The sequence below is a fragment of the Balaenoptera acutorostrata genome, chromosome 12 (assembly GCF_949987535.1).
Source record: "Balaenoptera acutorostrata chromosome 12, mBalAcu1.1, whole genome shotgun sequence".
Classification (NCBI taxonomy): Eukaryota; Metazoa; Chordata; class Mammalia; order Artiodactyla; family Balaenopteridae; genus Balaenoptera; species Balaenoptera acutorostrata.
Window position 1 is genome coordinate 10890290 of NC_080075.1, and position 23451 is coordinate 10913740.

At 39.9% G+C, this 23451-nt stretch overlaps 1 protein-coding gene across 1 annotated transcript; it reads right to left on the bottom strand.

Annotated features, from left to right (window-relative positions):
• Positions 1–2738: 2738 nt before the first annotated feature.
• MTLN (mitoregulin) lies at positions 2739–3803 on the bottom strand. Its single transcript, XM_028162636.2, has 2 exons — positions 3449–3803; positions 2739–2833 (listed from the first exon to the last, which is right to left on the bottom strand). The coding sequence occupies exon 1, from the start codon at positions 3754–3756 to the stop codon at positions 3586–3588; it is 171 nt and encodes a 56-aa protein (XP_028018437.2). The 5' UTR covers positions 3757–3803; the 3' UTR covers positions 2739–2833; positions 3449–3585.
• Between the last annotated feature and the right edge of the window lie 19648 nt (positions 3804–23451).

Genomic DNA, 23451 nt, shown 5'->3' on the forward strand with positions numbered 1-23451 from the left:
TGTAAAAATCTGTCTTGCCTCTTTTTGAACTGAATAATGGAATCACGCCGTGTACTGGCATCTTGTCAGGCTTCTTTCATTCAACCTGTTGGTGCAATGAATCTATATCATCGTGTGGGTTGTAGTTTGTTCATTCTCATTGCTCTCTGACGCTTCATTGTATGACATACTCTAATATACTCATCCATTCTACTCTTTTTTGTATCTCATGTCTTTACTTTGAATTAATTTCTCCATCATGGCTCATGATACTTAAAAGTTCACTTAAACAGCCATAGTTTTTCCATTGAAAATCTAACAACAAATGAGTAAGTAGTAAGTGCTATAAAGCATTTTTAGATGGATTAATAAATCGATACTTCTAAGTGATCTTGTTAGAGGTAAGCAAAAAGAAAAAAACTGCACTAAAGACAACCCATCATTTATGGAATCCTTATTTATTTTACATATGTCTATAAAAATTTTTTTAAAAAATCTACCTGCTTTATAGGGATTTCCATATTTTAAATGGAAAAGTTACAGGGTCATGAAGATGGTACAATTCTATGTTGGTAAAAATAAACAAAATAAACCCCCTACACGTGTATATATGTATGAGGAAGGGTGCAAAAAAGGTTTACTACTCTTGTTCATCTCGGGTGGAAAGATGCTTTGATTTTATACATTTCTGTACACTATTCAGTGTGAGCAGCATTTATTCCTTATGATTCCCGCATCAGTATCATCAATATCACCTGGGTGACTGTTAGAAATGCACATTCTCAGGCCTCACCATAGACCTACAGGATCAGAATCTAAACTTTAACAATACCCCAGTGTTTCATGTGCACATTCAAGTTTGAGAAATACCACTTAGGTATTCACGATGCTGTAAGGAACGAGATTACTCAGCTAGCTGCCTTCTTTTTCGTTAACTTACATTTCTTTTGACTTGTAATGCTCAGTATAGTCACTTTAGCACTAGTCACTGCTTCTGTCCTCATCCTTTGATGCCATTACGAAAATCAGAGTAACCTACAAGACCGTTTTGAAGTGAGGTAGCCGAAACCAAAGCAAACCATGGCCATTGTTTCTCCCGAGAACAAGCTATTTCATAAAACTCGTTATGATTTTCTTCCATCAGTGTGTTACAATGTATATCAACTTTGTACCGCTGTCTCACAGGAGATACTGAAAAAGAATTTAACAGCTTCGGAGAGACTCATAGTGTAGAACTAGTGGTTAACATGGAAAATGTAACATCTCCATGTAAGGCAACAGTTTCAGGGAAAAAACCAAACACATTTAAGTAGGGCAAGGGGTAGACAGCTAGAGGAGAAACAGTGAAAGGCAATGTCATTGGGGGGAACTGTCCACCACAGGGCTGGGGGCACATGGGCACAGTGTAAAGAGGCAGTAGGCAGAAAATGAGAGGCAGACTGAGTGGTGTAGGGTGGCTGAAAACCGCATCAGGACTAGACAGGCCTCGGGGGTGAACAGCACAGGCCCAGAGGGGCAGGATGACAGAACACTGGGGTGAGACAGGAGAGGGAGACGAGTGTGTCGGGGTGCTGCACATAAGTAATGGGAAAGGAGTCACACTGGAAAGACCAGGTCCACCAGGAACGTGGCACAAGAACAGGCATATACAGGCAGAACTGGTCATCACCTAGACGCTTAACCAGGCACATACCAACAGTCTGCAGGCACCGTGGACGTGCCGTAAGAAAACTATCTTGTCTCAAAGAGCCTCAACTCTTTGACCCTCAGTGATGAATCGTGACTCAGATACTTCAGCCACCTGCAGCCCAGATGGAATGCAGCTCTAAGAACCAACATTTCAGTCCTTAAGTACTGCATTCACAGAATGAAAATAAAGTTGGAAGTAATAAAGCATAATGGCCCTACTAAAATGGAAAAAAAAAAAAAGCTTTCTGTGGAAACAACTTTCCTGAATTTTCTTATGTTAATATGGAGCTGATCCTAAATTTACTGAGAAACAAAATTAATCCATATAGGAATGAGCAAGGGCAGTGTTCTAGAAAGCACCTCTGGAAAATCAAAAATAACCTGGGACTTGGTCACTCACTCTTGATTTTCAGACACAGTTATACCTCGGTATCACCGGAGGATATCATCCTGAAACCCCAGAGGCTGCCACGGATACCAAAATCCAAGGATGCTCAAGTGCCATAGTTGGCCCTTCTTATCCATGTTTCCGCATGCGCAGACTCAACCAGCCATGGATAGTAAGTGGACAGTGGTCCACTTACATATAGATTTATTGAAAAAAATCTACATGTAAGTGAACCTGTGCAATTCAAACCCATGTTGTTCAAGGGTCAACTGCAGTTGGGACTTATCACTAAGCTCTATTCAGTGAGGTTTCTCCTTCATATGTATACTCCATAATGACACAAAGGAAGTTTTTGTCAATAAAAACTTATACTTTGTGCTTGGAGTATGTTGTCAGCCTCAGATGTGTAAAGGTCTTACGTACATTACCCTTACCTCAGTTATTTTTACATAGCCTTTTGCTTTCCAGAATAGGTCCAGCAAAACTGCTAACCAAAGGGAATCATAATGGTTCCTAGACCAACGTTGCTTTGCAGTTGTACAAAGGAACTAGCATAGATTCTTAAGAAAACAAGATATCTGACCAAAAACAGTAATTATAAGTTTTGAGGATCCAAATCTCTTAAGGCAGTAAGCTGCATGGGAGGCAAGATACTCCTTTTCCGTTTAATAAAAGGTTCAAATATGTTTAATTTTTTTTATTTTAAAAATAAAATTGATTCATAAAGTGCAAGGAAAAACTATTTCTGTCCAGTTCTCTATATCCATCTTCAACAAGCTGTTGGAAACAGAAAAGAGAAACAAAAATTAGAAATGCATAATGGTTAACTTCAAATTATTCTATTGTTTAGTTAAACCATGAACAAGATCTGGTGTTACAGCTAAGAAAACTGAGACCCTGTAAATTTGCAGAGCTCTGATGAAAAAGCCAGGACTAGACTCAAGGCTCCTGACTTTCAAGCCATTGCCAGCCTGCCAAGGACCTAAGAATTTAGACTGGAGATGACAAAACATGAATGCAAAGATGTACTATGGTGCTACCAAGGATATTTTTAAAAATAAATTGATGTGGGGAGGGGGGAAGGGTGTGGTAGGAACACCTCCACGCTCCTTTTTTTCATTTTCTATTCTTTCCAGTATTTTCCATTTTGAAGTTGAATATTGCCAAGGTGCAACGACTTTGCACGTGGTTAAGACAGTCCCGTTAAACACACGCAGTGAACTGAACTACGACACCAAAATGTGAGTTATTAGGGAAAACAGAACTTCCTCCTCTTTCTGGTGCCTGGGGGGACAAGTCACCTCCTGTGGGCTCTCCAAAGACCCTCCTGTCCCAAGATATCCGTCCGTCCCCGAAGTCTCCCCTTAGAGCGCCGCTGTAAGTACTGCTCACCGACTCCGGCAAGAGCCCGGCACTGCGGGCGGAGAGAGTGAGGCGAGCCTGGCTTCGGCTGGAGCCCCGCGCCGGAGAGGCGAGGTGGCCTCAAGGTGGCCGCGCGGTGGCCGGCGGGGACCGACAGCGCGGGGATCTCAGGCCAGGTCCAGCTTCTTCTGCGTCGCCGCCAGCTTGTCTTGCAGCCTCTTCTTTCTCCAGTCCAGGTAGCGCCGCCGCAGCCGGTGTGCCTGCCAGCCCACGAGCACTCCGGAGGCGAAGGCCACCAGCACGGACAGCTGCAACGTCCTCTCGGACACGTTCGCCATCGCGGCTCCCAGGCTTGCAGCGCGGCCTACGGCGCGGCGGCCGGGTCAAAATGCGCAGCGCGTTTCGGGGCGGGGCGCAGGCCGTGCGTGCCCGGTGCGTCCTGCCGCGCAGCTCTTGCAATTTACTGATTCGTCGATCTCGCCTGCTGCTGAAGGCTTGCCCCGCCCTTGGATGGTCCCACAGTTCCCTCCTCTGAACCCCTGCCATACTTATTGTTTGGCATTCATCAGATGTTGCCGTGATTTATTATTATTAGCTAACTACGGTGGTGCGTCCTTCCAACCTCATGGTCAGCTCAGCCTCTTTGTATTTTCTCTCAGCAGTAGAATGCAAGCCAAATATGTGACTTTAAATTTTCTGGGAACCCATTTTTAAAAATGCAAACAGTTGAAATTATTGTTAATAACGTATTTTACTTAGCTTAATATACATAAAGGATGTTATCTTTTCAACATGTAATCAGAAAAGCTATTAATGAGATCTTTTATTTTTTTTTATACTAAGACTTTGAAATCTGGTGTAGATGTTATAATTAACAGCACATCTCAATTTGAACACTAAATTTTCGGGGGAGATACTTGATCAGTTTCTAGAATTCACAAAAGTTAGTTGAAAAATTAGATTCATATACCCACGTTGTTTCAAACACATGTAAAAATTTCTCCAATATCTGAGTTGAATATCTTTTTTAAAATAAATTTATTTATTTATTTATTTATTTTTGGCTGCTTTGAGTCTTCGTTGTTGCGCGCGGGCTTTCTCAAGTGAGCAGGGGCTACTCTTTGTTGCGGTGTGCGGGCTTCTCATTTCAGTGGCTTCTCTTGTTGGGGAGCAGGGGCTCTAGGCACGCGGGCTTCAGTAGTTGTGGCACGTGGGCTCTAGAGCGCAGGTTCAGTAGTTGTGGCGCACGGGCTTAGTTGCTCTACAGCATGTGGGATCTTCCCAGACCAGAGATCAAACCTGTGTCCTCTGCATTGGCAGGCGGATTCATAACCACTGTGTCACCAGGGAAGTCTGAGTATTGGTTTTTTAACTAAATTTTATGAAGTTTTTAAAACTTCAGAAATCAGTTCTTCAGTCACACTAGTCACATAAGGGGCTAGTGGCTACCATATTGGACAGCAAGGTCTAGAGAGCCATTCTATTCCACAACTAACACTGGGTCAGAGTTGTGGGGATAGAGGGAAAACAAATTCTAATGATGAAATTTATTCTGGTGGACAGACCCTAAGGTAACCTCCAACAATTTCTACTCCTGAAGTTCATGTCTTAAGTCCTTCCCCTAGAGTATGGGCTGATCTGTGATTTGCTGGGAGGTCACTCCTGTGTTTACCTTATGTGATATAAAACTTCTTAACAGACTGAAGACTCCCGTTGTGCACTTGATGAAGTAAGCAAACATGTTGGAGAAGCTTATATAGCAAAGAACTATGGGGTAGCCTCTAGGAACAGCAGCATGCCTCCAGCCAACAGCCAGCAAGAAGCTAGAGCCCTCAGTCCTACAACCACAAGGAAATTAACTTTGCCTGTAACATGAATAGGCTTGGAAGCAGATTCTTCCCCAGGGCAGCCTCCAGATGAGATTACAGCTTGGCTGATGCTTTGATTGTAGCCTTGTGAGACCCTAACAGAGGACCCATGTGCCTGGACCCCTAACCCATGGAAAGTTGAGATTATAAAAGTGTGTTGTGGTAATTTGTTACACAGCAATAGAAAACAGACACAGTCACGAAAAGGAGACCAGCACGTGGAGCCTGAACTCTTTTAGAGCACGGGCCTGACCTAGCCTCTCTATAGATATCAGCAAATGGACTTTCATACTTGAGATGAAACCTATCTTATTAGGGTGATGATAAAGACAGTATTGGGTCCAATGTGAATTCAAGTCTGCCATGCTTAATGATCATTTACTTAGCAAATATCTCTTGAATGTTGCAGTAGGTATTGGGAATGTAGAGGTGAATATAGCACAACAGCTGCCCTCAGACAGCTTAGTGCAGACTGAAAGAGATGGAAAAAAATAATTATGACACACTCTGATGAATTGGAATATACAGTTAAGTATGTAGCTTAGCCTTTAAAAAAGAAAAAAACCCTCCGAAACCTTCTCCTTCTTTCATATTCCGTTCAATCTATTAGTCAATCCTGTAGGTTCTAGTGGAAGAAATCTTCACATACTGAGGTACAGGAAAGTCATTCTGGCTTATACGTGATGTTCCTTGAACTTTATGCTAACTAAAACAGCCTGTCTTATGGCCTGTCAAACATACATTATACACCTGCATTAACCATTAAAGAAATTGCCCACCATCTAGTACTACAAAGGGATAAGTAGCAACCCACTGCAGTTGCCCACCTAGAGTACCTCCTGAGGGAAATTCAGGGGAAAAATAAATGGATGGGTCATTCTGTGATTTGAATAGATGGTCCCTAGGTAGTTAAGATGCATACCTCAGAAAGAATTTCAATGACCCCAGATTTTTGCATCTTCTCTTACATAGAAAGGCACTAAAATCATTAAGTTGTGATATGTGTTCTTTGTGATTGGCAGTAATCTTTTATCAAGATGTATGCTTGACTACGTGTATTTCCTAGCCAAAAAAAATCATGTATATATACTCCTCCCCTACCCCTTCAGAGCAGTCCCTCAGAGCTACTGAGAGGCTGTTTCCCAGTCTATAGTCCTCAGTTTGGCTCAAAGAAAACTCTCTTCTATTCTTATTATAGATTGTTTATTGATTATTTGCATCAACATTTCTACTTTCAAAATATGACCAGAATTAAACTTCTTCTCACCTTACTGCTACCACTGCACCCAAGCTACCATCATCTCTTACCTGAGATACTGCAATAGCCCCTATCAGGTTTCTGTGCTTCCATATCTGTCCACGACATTCTATTCTCAATACAGCAGCCAGAGTGAGCCTTTGAAATCAGAAGGTGGACCATGCAATGCCTCTGCTCCAACTCTGCAGTGCCCAAAGCCCCTGCAAGGTCAGCTCTCCTCTGCCTCTTACATCTCACTGGCCTGCTCACTGTTTCATTTGTTTTTCTGCTCATTGTTTTTTTTTTTTTTTAAGATTTTTTTTTTCGATGTGGACCATTTTTAAAGTCTTTATTGAATTTGTTACAATATTGCTTCTGTTTTATGTTGTTGGTTTTTTGGCCGCGAGGCTTTTGGGATCTTAGCTCCCCGACCAGAGATTGAACCGGCATCCCCTGCATTGGAAGGTGAAGTCTCAACCACTGGACTGCCAGGGAAGTCCCTGCTCATTGTTTCTTGAGCTCACAAGGTTCAGTGCTACCTAAGAACATTTGCATGTGCAGTTCCCCTGCCTGGCATACTCTTCCCCCAGATACCTGAATGACTAACTCCTTCACCTCCTTTTTTTTTTTTTTTTTTTTGGCCATGTTACTTGGCATGTGGGATCTTAGTTCCTTGACCAGGGATCAACCTGTGCCCCCTGCACTGGAAGTGCAGAATCTTAACCACTCCCTCACCTCCTTTAGGTTTTTGTCAACTGTCACCTTCTCAATGAGACCTACCTGACTATTTAAAAGTCATAAGCCCAACCAATCCCCACTCTCTGGCACTCCGGATCTCTGTTTTCCTGCTCTGTTCTCCTACTGCATAGTACTTACTGCCTTCCACTTGCTGTAGGATTTACTTATTACACTAATTGTTTATCTTCAGCTCTCCCACTATAATGTAAACTACTTGAGGGCAGGGGTTTTTGTCTCAGTTGTATGCTGATGAATCCCAAGTACCTACGACAGGGGCTGGCACATAACAGGCCCTAAGTAAATATTTGGTGTTGATGACAGGCAGGGAGTGGTCAGAGGAGGCTTATTTGTGGGTGGTTGAACTGAATCTTGAAAGATAAGTAGGATAATCAGAAGAAAAAACTAAATTTCTCTGAACCTTTGTTTTCTCAGTTGTAAAATGAGGAGCTTGGTATGGTTCAATAGCTCTAAGGCATTTTTAAAAGCCAGTTTTGGCAGCCTGACCTTGTGTACTTGGGCCACTGGTGTTATTGCAGATTTGAACTTCACTTGGAATCTGTGCCTCACCCCTAAGTGGCCTTTGTGTTAAAAATAAGCCAGATGGGAATTCCCTGGGGGTCCAGTGGTTAGGACTCCACCCTTTTGCTGCCGAGGGCCCAGGTTCGATTCCTGGTCAGGGAACTAAGATCCCACAAGCCATGAGGCACAGCCAAAAATAAACCCAGATCATGTACATTGGAGCCTTAAATATGGGAAAACCTTAGACACATAGACCTGGCAGAGACCGTAGAAATGCCCTTGTTTTAGCAGAAGGGAACTCTGGCCAGACGGAAGAATGGAACTTCTGGAGAGGAGACAGCTGTGTAAGATTTAAATCCCTCTTAAAAAGCCAGTGTGTCCCTGGCTTGAGACTGTATTTTTCTCCTCGCTACGTTGTTTCAACGGGACATTTTAGTAGACTTGATAATGGTCAACCAACCTTGAGGTGATGATTACTGTGGATTTACAGGCTGAATAGTCAAGTGTAATGAGTTAACTGATTACAAGAGTGTCTTTTGAATAATACATTAACTGCCACTATTGAGTTTGCTGTTTGAAGTGCTTGCCAGGGGAAAAGATACTACCATTTACAGTGTTAGACTTTTATTCGTTGTAAGTTCATTTAAAGTATATATGTATTGCAACTAGAGGTTATCATACTAAGTGAAGTAAGTCAGAAAGAGGAAGACAAATACCATATGACATCACTTAGATGTGGAATCTAAAATACGGCACAAACGAACCTATCTACAAAACAGAAATAGGCTCACAGACATAGAGATCAGACTCGTGGTTGCCAAGGGGGAGGGAGGGGTGTGGGGGGGGAGAGGGAGAGGGATGGACTGGGAGTTTGGGGTTGGTAGATGCAAACCATTACATTTAGAACGGATAAACAACAAGGTCCTACTGTGTAGCACAGGGAACTATATCCAATCTCCTGGGATAAACCATAATGGAAAAGAATATTCATAAAAAAAGAATATTAAAAAAAGTGTATATGTAAATGAAATTGGTTTCCTCTACAACTACAGGGCCATAAGCAACGCAGCAGGCATTTTACAGCCTAAAAGGTATAGCTTTGCCGTGATTAAAATGGAACATTCAACTCAGTAGGTCCTTGAGTTCTGGCCCTGAAGAACTCTTGCTGGGCCAGTTGTCCCCAGGCCACAAGCCCACACCCTGAGTCTCCGAGTTTAACTGCCGGAGCCTTTGTTTCCCATTCTTGTCCCCTGAACTGTTGGATGTGGGAAGAGAAATCCCTGCATGGTTGGGTGTCGTGCTGAACAAACTCACCTGCCCCCACCAGTAAGTACACACTCTAAGAGTCTGGGACTGAGGGGAGGTGGGCAAGCAATATCAACTAAATATACCTGGTTGTGTGATTTCTAAGTGTGAATCATTTCCTCCCAGTACAGAATCAAAAATGCAAGGGGTGCTACGGGGAAAGCTGATTCTTGTCTTTGGCAGAAACCATAAAACACTTCTTCACGTCTGCCTCTCTGTTCTATAATTCTGGAGACATGCACAGTAGAGCGGTCTCCTATAATCCTTCAGAGAGAACAGAAAAATCCTTCTGAGTAAGACCCCAAACCAGTCTCCTCATAATTCTGAGTTAAGTGGTCACCTATAATTCACTAATTATCACCAGTATTTCCTGAGCGCATACTCTGTGCCAGATATTCAGTGCAACGTAATCCATGCTGAGCCAGGATCTACGGGCTAGGAGAAAAAAATGACAACAACCAAATCCTCACACAAATAAATACAGCATTACAAACACTAATCAGTGTGTAGATGGAAAAGTACCATGTACCATGTCTGAGGGAACCCAAAGGGGGGTAATCAAGGTTGGGAGGGTGGGAGTGGTCAAGGGAAGCCTCCTATGCATGGACTTTATGTTTAAAATCTGAAGGGAGACTTAGGAGTAGGAATAGCAGGGAAGGGCCTTCTCTTGGCTGAGGGAATACATCTGTGAACATTGTGAGGCTGCAAAAGGCTGACTTAGTGAGAACTTGAGTGGCAGGAGAGGAAGGGAGGTAGGAAATGTGGACAGGACTTTCAGGCCACTCTGATTTTTTTTTAATTTATATTTTTAATTTTATATTGGAGTAGAGTTGATTAACAATGTGCTAGTTTCAGGTGTACAGCAAAGTGATTCAGTTATACATATACATGTATCTATTCTTTTTCAAATTCTTTTCCCATTTAGGTTATTACAGAGTATTGAGCAGAGTTCCCAAAGTCCCAATCTGTCTCTTCCCCCAACCCCAGGCCACTCTGATTTTATTCACAGTGAAATAGGCAGGCTTTTTTTTTTTTTTTTAATAGCAGGGGAGCTGCATGATCCTGTTTGCATATTATTAAAATTAACCTGATTTTAGTGATTTAACAGAAAGGAAACCAAACCTATCCTTTCATGTACATACACACACACAAAAAGGTTTATGCTAATCTGGAAGATCTAGTTTAGCTGACTGTAGAAAGATGTTATGAGATCTCAGAAAGCTTTTTCCTTTTCTGCATTCCATGGAAGACATTCTAAGATATTCGACTAAGTTAAATTGTATAGAGTCCTTGCTATTTCAGAAAAGTTTGGTACCCATTGTACCCAATATCCAATTAAACCCAGAAATCCTTCTGGCTGTCTTTCCATGGTTGATCTTGCATAATTTTGATTAGTTTGTAATCGCTCCTTAGATACTCTCCTTCCTTCAGCCAATATGTCTTGGCCAGGTCAGTGAGCAGATGTTTACAGTAAGTCTTAGAATCATCCAGATCAGAGGAACCTAAGAAGAGGACATTTCCATATGGGATCGAAGGGATCACCTATGAGAATAGCATATCCTTACAGTTTTGGTTTAAGACTTGGGAGAACTATGACGAGGTCTCAATGAATTCCTGGGTCAAGTAATATTGACCATCTTTCTTAACTGGGACACTAAAGAAAGTCAAGTATAAAACTATTGCAGTGAGGAGAAGATGGTGTTTAGGTTAGGCACTGCAAGGAAGTGAGGTATAACTATTTTGCTCATTCCTCACAGATCTCAAATCTGTATTCTCAGCCATTAGATATTTTAACAATAAAGCAGATGTATTACATCAACTGGTACAAGGAAGAATTGGTTAGTTACAGTAATGCCCACCACTGGCTGGTCTTAGGCCTAACTAGACAATCAAACTCAATGACTATAATCGGCCACACTTGGATAGGACAGAGGTTAGGAAACAGTATTCTGACCTGGCAGTGTCAAGTGTGTTTCTCAGCAATAGTTTCATAGCAGCACACAGAGCAGTCCAAGCGGAGAGTTACATGTGAGAGAATGAGATCACAGAGGTGGGTGTGAGAGCCAAGCTCAAGTCCCAAATAGGAATCAGTATCCTGCGTAATCATCCCATAGGCAGAGCTTCCAGGCCACAAGTCCCAGTTACAAGTCACCACACTAAGGGAAGCCCAGAGCTATGGCTTTTCACGGGCGTTTATACTCCACTCATGGTCCTTGTAATCTAGATGCATTTTACCAATCAGGGCTCATTTTTACCATAAGCAATATAGACGTTCCAGCTCTGTCAGGTTTCTAGGGAAAAGGGGCTGGAAAGATAATCCAAGCTCACTTTTTTTCAGTGGAGGATGATTGTTGTTAATCCTTTGCTCACAGGTACAATTGGTCTAAGATCTTCCTTTGCTTCAACATTAAGAAGATATTAACATAGAACAGAATAAATTCCAGAAATAGACCCACAAAAATGTGGTCAATTGATTTTTGACAAAGATATGAGGGCAGTTTGGTAGGTATAGGATAGTATTTAACAAATGGTGCTGGAACAATTGGACACCCATAAGTAAAATAAGAACTTTGACCCTCAACTCATACTATATATAAAAATTAATTCAAAATGGATTGTAGATCTAAACGTAAAACAAAAAGCTATAAACTTTTAGAAGAAAAGAGAATCTTCATGAACTTGGATTAGGCAAAGAACTCTTATTATGATACCAAAAGTACAATCCATACATTGAACTTTATCAAAATTACACAAGTTTACTCTGCTAAGGACACTGTTAAGAAAACAAAAAGACAAGCCAAAGACTGGGGAAAATATTTGAAAATCACATATCCAACAAACACAGTGTGCAGAATACATAAAGAACTCTAAAAACTCAATGCGAGAAAACAAACGGCTTTATAAAAATGGGGAAAGATTTTATCAGACACTTTACCAGAGAAAATATACAGAAGGTAGGCACATGAAATAATGTTCAACATCATCAGTTATTAAGAACGTGCAAATTAACACTATGATGATACCACTACACACCTATTAGAAGAGCTAAAACATTTTTCAAATAACAATACCAAGTATGTTGGCAAGGATTCTGAGAAACTAGAACTCTCATACATCTCTAGTTGCAGGTGCAAAACGGTGTAATCACTCTGAAAACAGTTGATCAGTCTCTTATGAAGTTAAGCACACACTGACTAGTTGATTCAGCAATTCCATTCCTAGGTATTTGTCCTAGAGAAATGAAACTTTATGTTTACCTTCAAATTTGTACATGAATTTTTTTAGCAGCTTTATTCATAATAGCCAAAAATTGGAGAAGACCTACATGTCCTTTCATGGGTGAATGAATGAATAAACTATGTTATATCTATACAGTGCAACAGCACTCAGCACTAAAAAGGGATTATTCTTGATGAACATGGCAACAGGGAAGAATCTCTAAAGCATTTTGCTACATGAAAGAAACTAGACTTCAAACTATATGATTCTATTTATATGACATTCTGGAAAAGGCAAAACTATAGGTTAGACAACAGATCAGTGGTAGTCAAGGGTTAGGGCAGGGGAGGGATTTGACTACAAAGGGGTAGCACAAAGGAATTTTTTAGGGTGATGGAACTGTTCTGTATCCCAATTGTGGTGGTGGTTACACAAATATATATGTGTGTTAAAATTTATAGAATTGTACATTTTTAAAAAGTTAACCTTACATATTAATTTAAAAAATAATAAAAGGTAAACCCAACTGATTTGGAACTATGTCCACATAAAACTTGCACATGAATGTTTATAGCCTCTTTCTTCATAATGGCCAAGAGTTGGGAGCAACCAAGGTGTTCTTCAATAGGTAAAGGGGTAAACAAACAGTGCTACATCCATACAATGGAATATTATTTACAAATAAGAAATGAGCCATCAAGCCATGAAAAGACATGGATTAATCTTAAATGCATATTGCTAAACGAAAGAAGCTAGTCTGAAAGGCTACTTATGGCATGATTCCAATTACATAGCATTCTGGAAAAGGCAAGACTATAGACATAGTAAAATATCAGTGGTTACCATGGGTTTGGGGGAGGGAGAAGGGTTGCACCGTGTAAAAATGCACTGTGCATTTTTTAGGGTAATGAAACTACTCTGTATGATACGGTAATGGTGGATACATGACATTATGTATTTGCCAAAAACCCATATAACTTTACCACACAAAGATTAAACTGTAATGGATGCAATCTGGGGAGAAGTTCTTTATTGTAGTAAAAATACATAATGTTATATATACCATTTTCACCATTTTTAAGTGCAGCTATCACAACTATCCATTTCCAGAACTTTTTCATCATCCCAAACAGAAACTCTGTCCCCACTAAATAATAACTTACCCTACCTCCTTCTCTCCAGCCTCCTAGTAATCTCTATTCTACTTTCTGTCTCTATGAATTTACCTTTTTTAGGTACCTCATATAAGTGAAATCATACAATATTTGTGCTTTTGTGTCTGCCTTATTTCATTTAACATAACGTTTTCAAGGTTCATCCTCGTTGTAGCATGTATCAGAATTTTATTTCTTTTTATGACTGAATAATATTCCATTTATATGAAAAGGCCACATTTTGTTTGCTCATTCATCTGTTGATGGACACAAGTTGTTTCCACCTTTTGGCTATTGTGAATAATATTGCTATGAACATTGTTATCCAAGTATCTGTTTGAGTCCCTGCTTTCCATTCTTTTAGGTATATACCTAGAAGTGGATTTGCTGGATCATATGATAATTCTATGTTTAACTTTTTATCGAACCCACATTGTGTTTTCCATAGAGGTTGCCCCATTTTACATTCCCATTAGCAATGCACCAGGGTTCTGATTTCTTCACATTCTTACCTTTAAAAAAAAATAACAACCATCCTAATGGTTGAGGTGGTATTTCTTTGTGGTTTTGATTTGCATTTCCCCAATGTTTAGTGATGTTGAGGTTCTTTTCATGTACTATCTGTATATCTTCTTTGGAGAAATGTCTGTTTAAGTTCTTTGCCCGTTTTTGTTTTAGATTGTTTTTGTTCTTGTTGTTGATTTTAGTAGCTTTTTATTTATTTTGTATATTAATCCCTTTTCAGATGTATGCTTTGCAAATATGTTCTCCCATTCTGTGGGTTGTCTTTTTACTATCTTGATAATGTCCTTTGAAGCACAGAAGTTTTACATTTTGATCAAGTCCAGTTAACCACTTTTTGTTGTTGCCTGTGCTTTTGGTGTAATACCCAAGAAATCATTGCAAATCCTATGTCATGAAGATGTTCTCCTGTGTTTTCCTCTAAGAATTTTATAGTTTTAGCTCTTAAATTTAGGTCTTTGATTTATTTTGAGTTAATTTTTGTATATAGTATAAGGTAAGGGTCCAACCTCATTCTTTTGCATGTGCATATCCAATTGTCCCAACATCATCTGTTGAAGAGACTGTCCTTTCCCCATTGAATGGTCTTGGCATCCTTGCTGAAAATAGGTTGACCATGTATGTGAGGGTTTATTTCCAGACTCTATTCTATTTCATTGGTCTATGTGTCTGTCCTTATGCCAGCACCACACTGTTTGATTACTGTAGCTTTGTAGTAAGTTTAGTAATCAGGAAGTGTGAGTCCTCCAACTTTGTTCTTTTCAATTTTTTATTTTATCATGAACATTCTCCTGGATGTGAAGTGGTATGTCATTATGATTTTGACTTGCATTTTTCTAATGACAAGTGATGTTCAGTATCTTTTCATGTGATTATTGGCCATTTGTGTATCTTCTTTAGAGAAATGTCTTTCCCCCACTTTAAAAAACTGGGTTGTTTTGTGCCCTTGTTGTTATTTAAATTCTGTATATATATTTTAACACCACAGACCATTATTATTATTGTTTTACAACCAATATTCATTAGGATTCACCCACATATTTAACCTTTTCATTGCTCTTCATACCTCCTTGTATCTCTGTGCTTCCATTAGAATTATTTTCCTTCTGCCTAAAAACTCCAGTTAGTATATTCTGTGGTGCAAATCGGCTACTAAAGAATTATCTCAAATAAAGATAATGATTTGCCTCATTATCTTTATTTCACTTTTATTTTGAAAGGATAATTTTCAGGGCATAGAATTCTAGGATGGCAGTTATTTTCCTTTAGTGTTTTGAAGATATCATTACCTTTTCTTCAGGCTTCTATTGCTTCTGTTGAGAAGCCAGCCATCAGTTCTATTTTTGTGTCTTTCATGGTAACAAAGTTTTACCTTTCTCCTGGCTAATTTTAGGATTTTCTCCTTTACTTTAATTGTTAGTAATTTTATATGCTATTCTTAAGTGAGTTTTTATTTGTATTGATCCATCTTGGACTCATAGAGTTTCTTGGATCTGTGACTTGATATGTTTTTATCAGTTTTGGAAAATTCTTGGCTACTACATTTTAAAATGTTGCTTTTGCCCATTATTTTTTTCTTCTACTTTTGAGATCCCTATGTGTTAAACATTTTCACTCTGTTTTATATGTACTTTATGCTAATTTCAGACTTTTCTACCTTTTTGTTTCTTTGTGTTTTAGTCTCAATATTTTATTCTGATCTATCTTCTTTCACTGATTCCCTCTGTAGCTGTGTCCACTCTGTTGTGAAATCCATCCATTGACTTTTTTTTTTATATAGTTTATTTATTTTGGTGGGCTTCTCATTGCGGTGGCTTCACTTGTCGTGGAGCACGGGCTCTAGAGCACAGGCTCAGTAGTTGTGGCGCATGGGCTTAGTTGCTCCGCAGCATGTGGGATCTTCCTGGACCAGGGCTCGAACCCGTGTCCCCTGAATTGGCAGGCGGATTCTTAACCACTGTGCCACCAGGGAAGTCCCCATCCACTGACCTCTTAAACTCAGTTATTTTAAATTTCTAGAATTTCTATGTGATTCTTTTCTATGATTTTTGGTTCTCGGTCAGGAGTCTCCATCTTGTCATTTAATTTATTATGCATATTAACCATAATTATCTTAAGGTTTCTGTTTAATAACTCCAAATGTCTGTATTTCCTATGGGTCTCTTTTTATTATCTATTTCAGTCTTTGTCTTTCTAAGAAAAATTCTTTTTTTTTTTTTTTTTGGGCTATGTGGCTTGCAGGATCTTAGTTCCCCAACCAGGGATTGAACCCTGGCCCTCGGCAGTGAAAGCATGGAGTCCTAACCACTGGACTGCCAGGGAAATCCCCCCAAAAATTCTTCACAATTTGAATCTGTGGACAATATCTTAATCCAGAGAGGATTTATCTTGCTTCTGAGGTGGAACTTATTATTCTCTTTTCCCTCTCTATTAGTTTATTAATTATACATTCTTTTACTTTTGATATTTTCCCTAGAGGTTACAACATTCATCTTTGACTTATTAAAGACTAACATAAATGTGTCCTGTTAGGGACTGAGTGAAAAAGGTAGGCTTCAGTCCTTGTAAAGGTGGATCTATTTCTACTTCATCCTTCCTTATAGACTATAGCCCTTTAGGGTCCCTCCTGAAAGCCCGAGGTATTTAATGGGGCTCTATCTCTGGCAGGTCCTGAACTCGAGTGTTTGTTCTCCCAGCACTGACACATCACCAGCTCTACGTCCAGCATCTGAGCATCTCACCTGCTGCGTTTGGCTCAGCCTCTCAGTCCCCACCTGCCTATTGGCAAATGCCTTGAAGAGAGAAGCCGAGTCAAGCGTGAGATCACTCTCTGGGTTCCCTCTTTCCAGGATGTTGGCTCCCTGCAGCTCCTTGCTGCTTTAGATTTGTTTTAAAAAATGTTTTGTCAGGATTTTCTAGTTATTCTCATTGGCAAGTTTGCCTGAAACAAGCCACACCCAGAAGCAAAGTGACATTAAAATTTGACATATTAAAATCAAATTGTCTTCCTCAGGGAAAATGGACTAACGATATCTCCTCATTACAGAAACATATTTAGGATAATTCATGTTATATATTGGATCTTCCACTTTATTTTCTGTTATTATTATTATTATTATTAAGTATGCATTAAAACAAAGAGTATGATTGCCTCCAAATCTGTACATTTTAATAAAAACCTAGCCTTCCTGAGTAATCAATGACACTTTTTGGAAATCTAACAGTTAGAATTCATTCATTAATATTATTGTTCCCTATAGAGGTTCCTTTTCAAAAGACTTAATCTCAACTAATCTGGATTTAATCTGGGTAATTATTAGTTTGAATAATGACATATGAAACAACTGTTATTTATAAATAAAATTTAAGAAATATAAAAAAAATCAAATTGTCATACCAGTCTTTAAGAGGGATTCATTGGAATTCAAATACTACCCTCTATCATCCATTTAAAAGCTACATGAACAAGACCTTTGTTAAGAGTGTCTTTCCAAATTTTATCCTATTTCAATATGTATTTTTATGCTTGTGAGTAATTTGTTCCTATGTACCCCATATGTAGGGGGAAAGAATGTATATGTATACATATGTATGTTTATATTTAAAAATTTTTCTTGTGACAAATTGTCTTCTGGATTAATTTATTATTGTAAGTATTAGAATACAATTAATCTAAACATAAATATTACAACTTTGATAAATATTAAACATAAAAAATAAACTATTATTGGAAGTGCATGACCCATTGACGTGGACCAGGCTGATTTTTTTTTCCTATTCGTGTATCCATGAATGAATATTACTTATTGCTAGCATTCAGCAATAATTTTATTCCTTTTTATAAAATAAGGCAGTCACTCAAGGTTTTTTGGATAAATAAATATATAAAATGAAAGAAGTTTTGTTAAAGAAATGTCATTAAGTTCTTCGAACTCCTTCTGATTTATTTTCCTAAATAATTCCATGGTATTCTGTTATCAAAAATTATTTCTAGTGAGTCATCATCTGACATCTCTTTTGGTTTTCTTTTAATTTTGTGGAATTCAAAGAATTGGAAACCATTTGACTTGCAAAAAGGTTTTTTACCCGATCACTGAAGTTTCATTTCACTTTCTCAATACCTATACCAATATTCCAAGCTATTCTTTTGTTTAGAACAAGGAGAGATTGCACATTATGGTAGGATTTAGAAGAGGTACATTTCTTATAATATTTTTTTTTGGTAAAGTCACTCTATATGAGAATGATTTTAGAGAAAGTTTATTTGAATTAGTGCAAATTAGTTCTCTTCAAATGATTCCCCTATGAAAGTCCTAATGTAGATACATTACTGTACAGATGTACAGATACTGGCAGCCCAGGCTGAAGACTTTAGAGAGAGAAGAGCCCTCCCACAGCAGCAGGTGGCAATAAAAATAGAATCTAATGAGATGCTCTGTCTCTCTCTCCGCTTGGCTTGTGGAAGCCATCTGAACCCCTTTGGACCACATAGGCATTGCTACTCTTGGAAGAATTATGGAAACAAAAAGTCTTCAAGAAGAAGCTGATTGATTTCCTGCTAATAAGACAGTGGGATCAGAGACTGAATAAAAATTGAAAGAAAAGTGACCACATGTGTGTCACCTGGGCACGTGGAAAGTGTACATCAGTTACACACACCCGCATGGGTGTAGTGCATACACAGACACACACCCCTTCATTTTATCCTGCTCAACCCCACTCTACAAGCTACTGTCCAGTGTCTTTCCATCATTACCAAAAATGTTTAAAGAGTATTTTACATTGGTTTTCTGCGTGTTCTTGCTTCTCGTTCCTTTCTCAACCCACTGTTGTCCCCTTCACTCCACTGCAACGACTCTTGCTAAGGTCACGGGTGACTTTCTTGTTAAGAACTTGAGTGACCATTTTCGATCTTCTTTCTGCTCAAACTCATGATGGTACTTGATCCTCCATCTTGGAAACTCTCCTCTGTAGCAAAGGAAATATTCTCACATTAAGAAATGAAATCAGCCACAGGTATTTATTATAGTGGAGACTGAAGGGAGGAAGCCAGACAATGAATCTTAATGTTTTCTGTTTAAGAAGTGAATTTCAGTTGCTTATATTCCTGTGGCATCACAGAACACAGAGGGTGAATTAATGGATTGAGAGACAGATGCCATAGTATCAATAGGTACATTACTTCCTTCTGACTCAAAGACTGGGCAAGGACCAGTAGCACCAGCTTGCTGGAAATGCAGAATCTTGCTCCCTCTCCCCACTATCCCAGACCTACTGTCTTATCATGTGCATTTTAACAAGACCCCAGTGATTCATGGGTACATTAGCATTTAGGAAGTACTCTGCTACATGATGGGTGAATAAATTTAATTTCCTATAAGAAACATATTCTAACAAATATAATTTCTAAAACAGATATAGAATGAGTAAATAAAACTCCCCATAATGAACAAGGTTAAAGATTATTTTCCAAAGGCAAGCTCAGTAAGCTAAAGTCAAGATGTCTCGAGGAACTTCTAGCTAACAAACAAGATAACAAGACTAAAAATAAGTGTTTATTTGTCAGGAAGGAAATTTCACCTCAATCTGGGTTAAAGCTCCTATTTTTAGTATCCTCAAGGTAAATATTTTTTAGCTTAGCTACCAAAATAATAGTATTTGATTTAATAGTGCCGAGGATCAGTCATCATTAAGTACATAGTGCTTTAGAAAAATTTTAATTGCACTGGATTAGTAATGAAGAGCTATGAGAAAAAAAATAGACTTAAAATTTGCAGAGCTGAATTTCACCATGATACTAGAGAAACACAATTATAGGAGAAACACATTTCTTCGTTTATTATTTTTTAACCGAACTGTATTTGTTTCCTAGGGCTGTGGTAATAAATTACTACAAAGTTGGTGACCTAAAACAACAGAAATTTATTCTCTCCCAGTTCTGGAGGCTAGAAGTCTGAAGTCAAGGTCTTACAGGCTCGCACTCTCTCAGAAGGTCCTAGGGGAGAACCCTCCCTGCCTCTTCCGATGCTCCTGGGCTTGTGGTCACATCACTCTAGTCGCTGCCTTTTCTTCACATGGGCTTCTCCTCTGTGTGCGTGTGTTTTCTCCTCTTCTGTCTCTGATAAGACACTTGTCATTGGATTTAGGGACCACCCAGATAATCCAGGATGACCTAATCACAAGATCCTTAATTTAATTACATCTATGAAGACCCTTTTCCCAAATAAGGTCACGTTCAGAGTTTTGACGTGGCTATTTTTGGGGGGGACCATTTTTTGCCTACCACACAAACTAAAAAAGCTTCTCCTTTTACAGCACCTTTTACCATCGAAGATGAATGTTTTACCATCATTTTCTAGCTTTTACTTTCGTCTACATGGCCAGCTCACGGTCTTGATTTTTCAAAGTTCCTGTGTCAAGAATCTCCTATTTTGTCTCCAATTTTTTTTTTTTTTTTTTGCAAACTGCTAAACTTTTAATTTCTGGATGCAGTTTGATTTTTTGTCAGGGCTGAATTAAAGAACAGAAGGCCCAAACATTTCAGTTTCCATATTTGGTTTCCCAGACATATCTTTACCCAATCTTCTACCTCTCACCAACTCCTCTTTTGCCCATCCCTATGTTTTGGTGTTTTTCCAGGTGCCTATTTCTTCTCACTCTACGTATTCCATCTAGAATATTCTATTCTATTTATCCAAATCTATATTTCCCCAACTTCTCTTTTAAGTACTATGTCCAAATTTCCAACCAACTACTAGACATTTGTTTGTGAATATACCACAGGCACTTCAAGTTCAATATGTCCAAAACTTACCCCTAATGTTCTCCAACCTCTATCCATTCCATTTCTGCCTCAGGAGGCTGACGTACTTGACCATATCAGTGGGCTCCCTTGCCCTCTGGCTTCTGGTTGGTTTTTTTTTTTTTTAATTTTTATTTTATTTACTTATTTATTTTTGGCTGTGTTGGATCTTTGTTGCTGCACGTGGGCTTTCTTTGATTGCGGTGAGCGGAGCTACTCTTTGTTGCGGTGCACGGGTTTCTCCTTGCTGTGGCTTCTCTTGTTGTGGAGCATGGGCTCTAGGTGCGTGGGCTTCAGTAGTTGTGGCTCGTGGGCTCTAGAGCACAGGCTCAGTAGTTGTGGCGCACAGGCTTAGTTGCTCTGCAGCATGTGGGATCTTCCCGGACTGGGGCTCGAACCCATGTCCCCTACACTGGCAGGCGGATTTTCAACCACTGCGCCACCAGGGAAGCCTCTTCTGGTTGGTTTTATATGAGGGGAGCTCCTGAAGGCTATTAGGAGAAAGAATAGTGAATTTAAGATATCCCTCCCCGCCCACAGTGTAGGTCATTCCCTTCAGGGGTGCTTGCTCTTGGCTATGCCCTTTGACTGACAGTTGCTACTCTTTTAAGGCAACCTTCTCTACATGACTGTCTCCTTCTGGGTTCTAGTAATTGCTCCCCCGTCCCCACCATTCCTTTGGGCCTGGGAGTGTAACAGTTCCACTGTTTCTAGGCTGCTCAGTGGATTTGTATTTCCTGATCTCAAAGGGAATAATTGGACCCTGGCATGATAGAGGCCAAGGGGTGATGCTTAGCTGAAATCACAATAACACACGGGGGGGGGTTATCAGAGTGTTTTGATTAGCAAGCATCTGTGGCAATGGTTCAATCAATCATGAAGTCCCTAGAAGTGAACTAGTTGTGAAATCTTCTAAGTTGCTTAACATATAGGCAGAAAAATTCTAGTCTGTTAAGCAGAAATCTAACTCCATTTGCCACAGTGGAGATTCACAGCCTGTGATCCAGCCCCAGACTAAGCCAGGTTTTAGATCCAGAGGCTCTTTTTAAATTTTTTTTTTTTTTTTTCTGCTCTGCATCTTGCAGGATCTTAGTTCCCCGACCAGGGATCGAACCCATGCCCCTGCATTGGAAGCACAGAGTCTTAACCACTGGACCACCAGGGAGGTCCCAGTCCGGAGGCTCTTAATTGGGGTACAGGCTGCATCCCTTTGAGTAAAGGCCTGGCTATGGGACCACAGAGGCACACTGAATCTTCCTCCACGCCTTTCCCAGGGAGGCCTGCAGCCATCTGCCAAGATGACTGTGCACTGGAGAACGGGAAATACCCAGACCTCCCAAAGGTTGTAGGAGACTAGCTCTGAACTTAGGGAGTCCTTTGCAGCCACAAGTGCCACAATGGTCCACTAGTCAGAGTACAAGCTTGTGGAGGTCAGGTTATGGTTGAAGGTTATGGTCTGAGTCCAAGAATCAAAGACCCTTCCCATGGGGTTTTTACCCCATTCCCAGAATAGACACTGGAAATAGATTTAGGTGGAAACTAGCAGAATCTGCACATTGGCTCCATGACAATTAATGTTGACTATTATGGTAACAAAGGCCAAGTGGAAGCCCCTGGAACTTCCCCTCCATTCCTCACTGCTAAGTTAGTAAACTCAAAGCAGTGCTAAAAAAAAAAAAAAAAAAAAAAAAAAGCAGTGCTATCTCTCTCTCAGGAATTCAAAGATTAGTATTGTCATCAATCACTCACAAGATGTAGGATGTGGGTCCTGGAACATCCTGATTTAATTTGCCTGTTTAAGTGGGAGGGGAGGGGAGACCTACCTGAGGAAGAAAAGAAAAAGTTTATATTTCAGTACCTATAATGTCATTTTTCTCCGCCTTTTGAGCAAAGGTGCTCACATTTTCATTTTGCACTGGCCGCCTCTGAAGGCAGCCCTGTCTCTGTACTCTCTCCTCTGCCCTCCAGAAAGAGTCCTTTCCCCTCATCTCTTTGGCCTGGGTGGGCGCTGGTTGCCAGCTCTGCCTTACTAAGCCTAGGGACTGCACATCCCTTACATCCCACCCACACCTTTGTAAGTAGTCCTTTTATTAAACCCTCCTCAAATTTTCCATATTTGAGTGTCTCATCTCTTTCCCGCTGGGACTCAGAGTGATACATCTCCCACCTCCGCCCCCAAAGGCCTGCTCTTTCTCCTGTATTTCATACCAAATCAGCTGTACAATTTAGAGCTATGTGTCTGTTCATCTGACATGCTTTTCCTGAGCACCTCGGACATACCCAAGAGACTGACTTGAAAATAAATGGTTGGCAAAGAGTAAGACTGAGAGGTGTGGCTTGTGCTGGGTGCTGCGTATGAAGTGTGTAAGAGATAAAACAACAGTAAACCCTACAGGGCAACAAAGTAATCAGGATGGATGTTCCCCAACTCCCATGCACTGACTGGGGTGGGAAACAAAACACACTGTGGTGAAAAAGACTCCTGGGTAAGCAGAGAAATTTATGTAAATTCTCACTGTTGCATAAAAGTCCAAAATGGGATGCCCTTGTCTTTGGCCATCACATTGAAATGACCACAGCTCTTTCAGAAGTGGCCTGCTTGGGACAAGTCCACCCACCTAGTTACCATAGGAACAAATCTGGGTCTGTAAAACACCATCCATTCTCAT

Excerpts from the sequence above, each read along its gene's own strand:
- MTLN (XM_028162636.2), bottom strand. The coding sequence starts at position 3,756 with ATGGCGAACGTGTCCGAGAGGACGTTGCAGCTGTCCGTGCTGGTGGCC.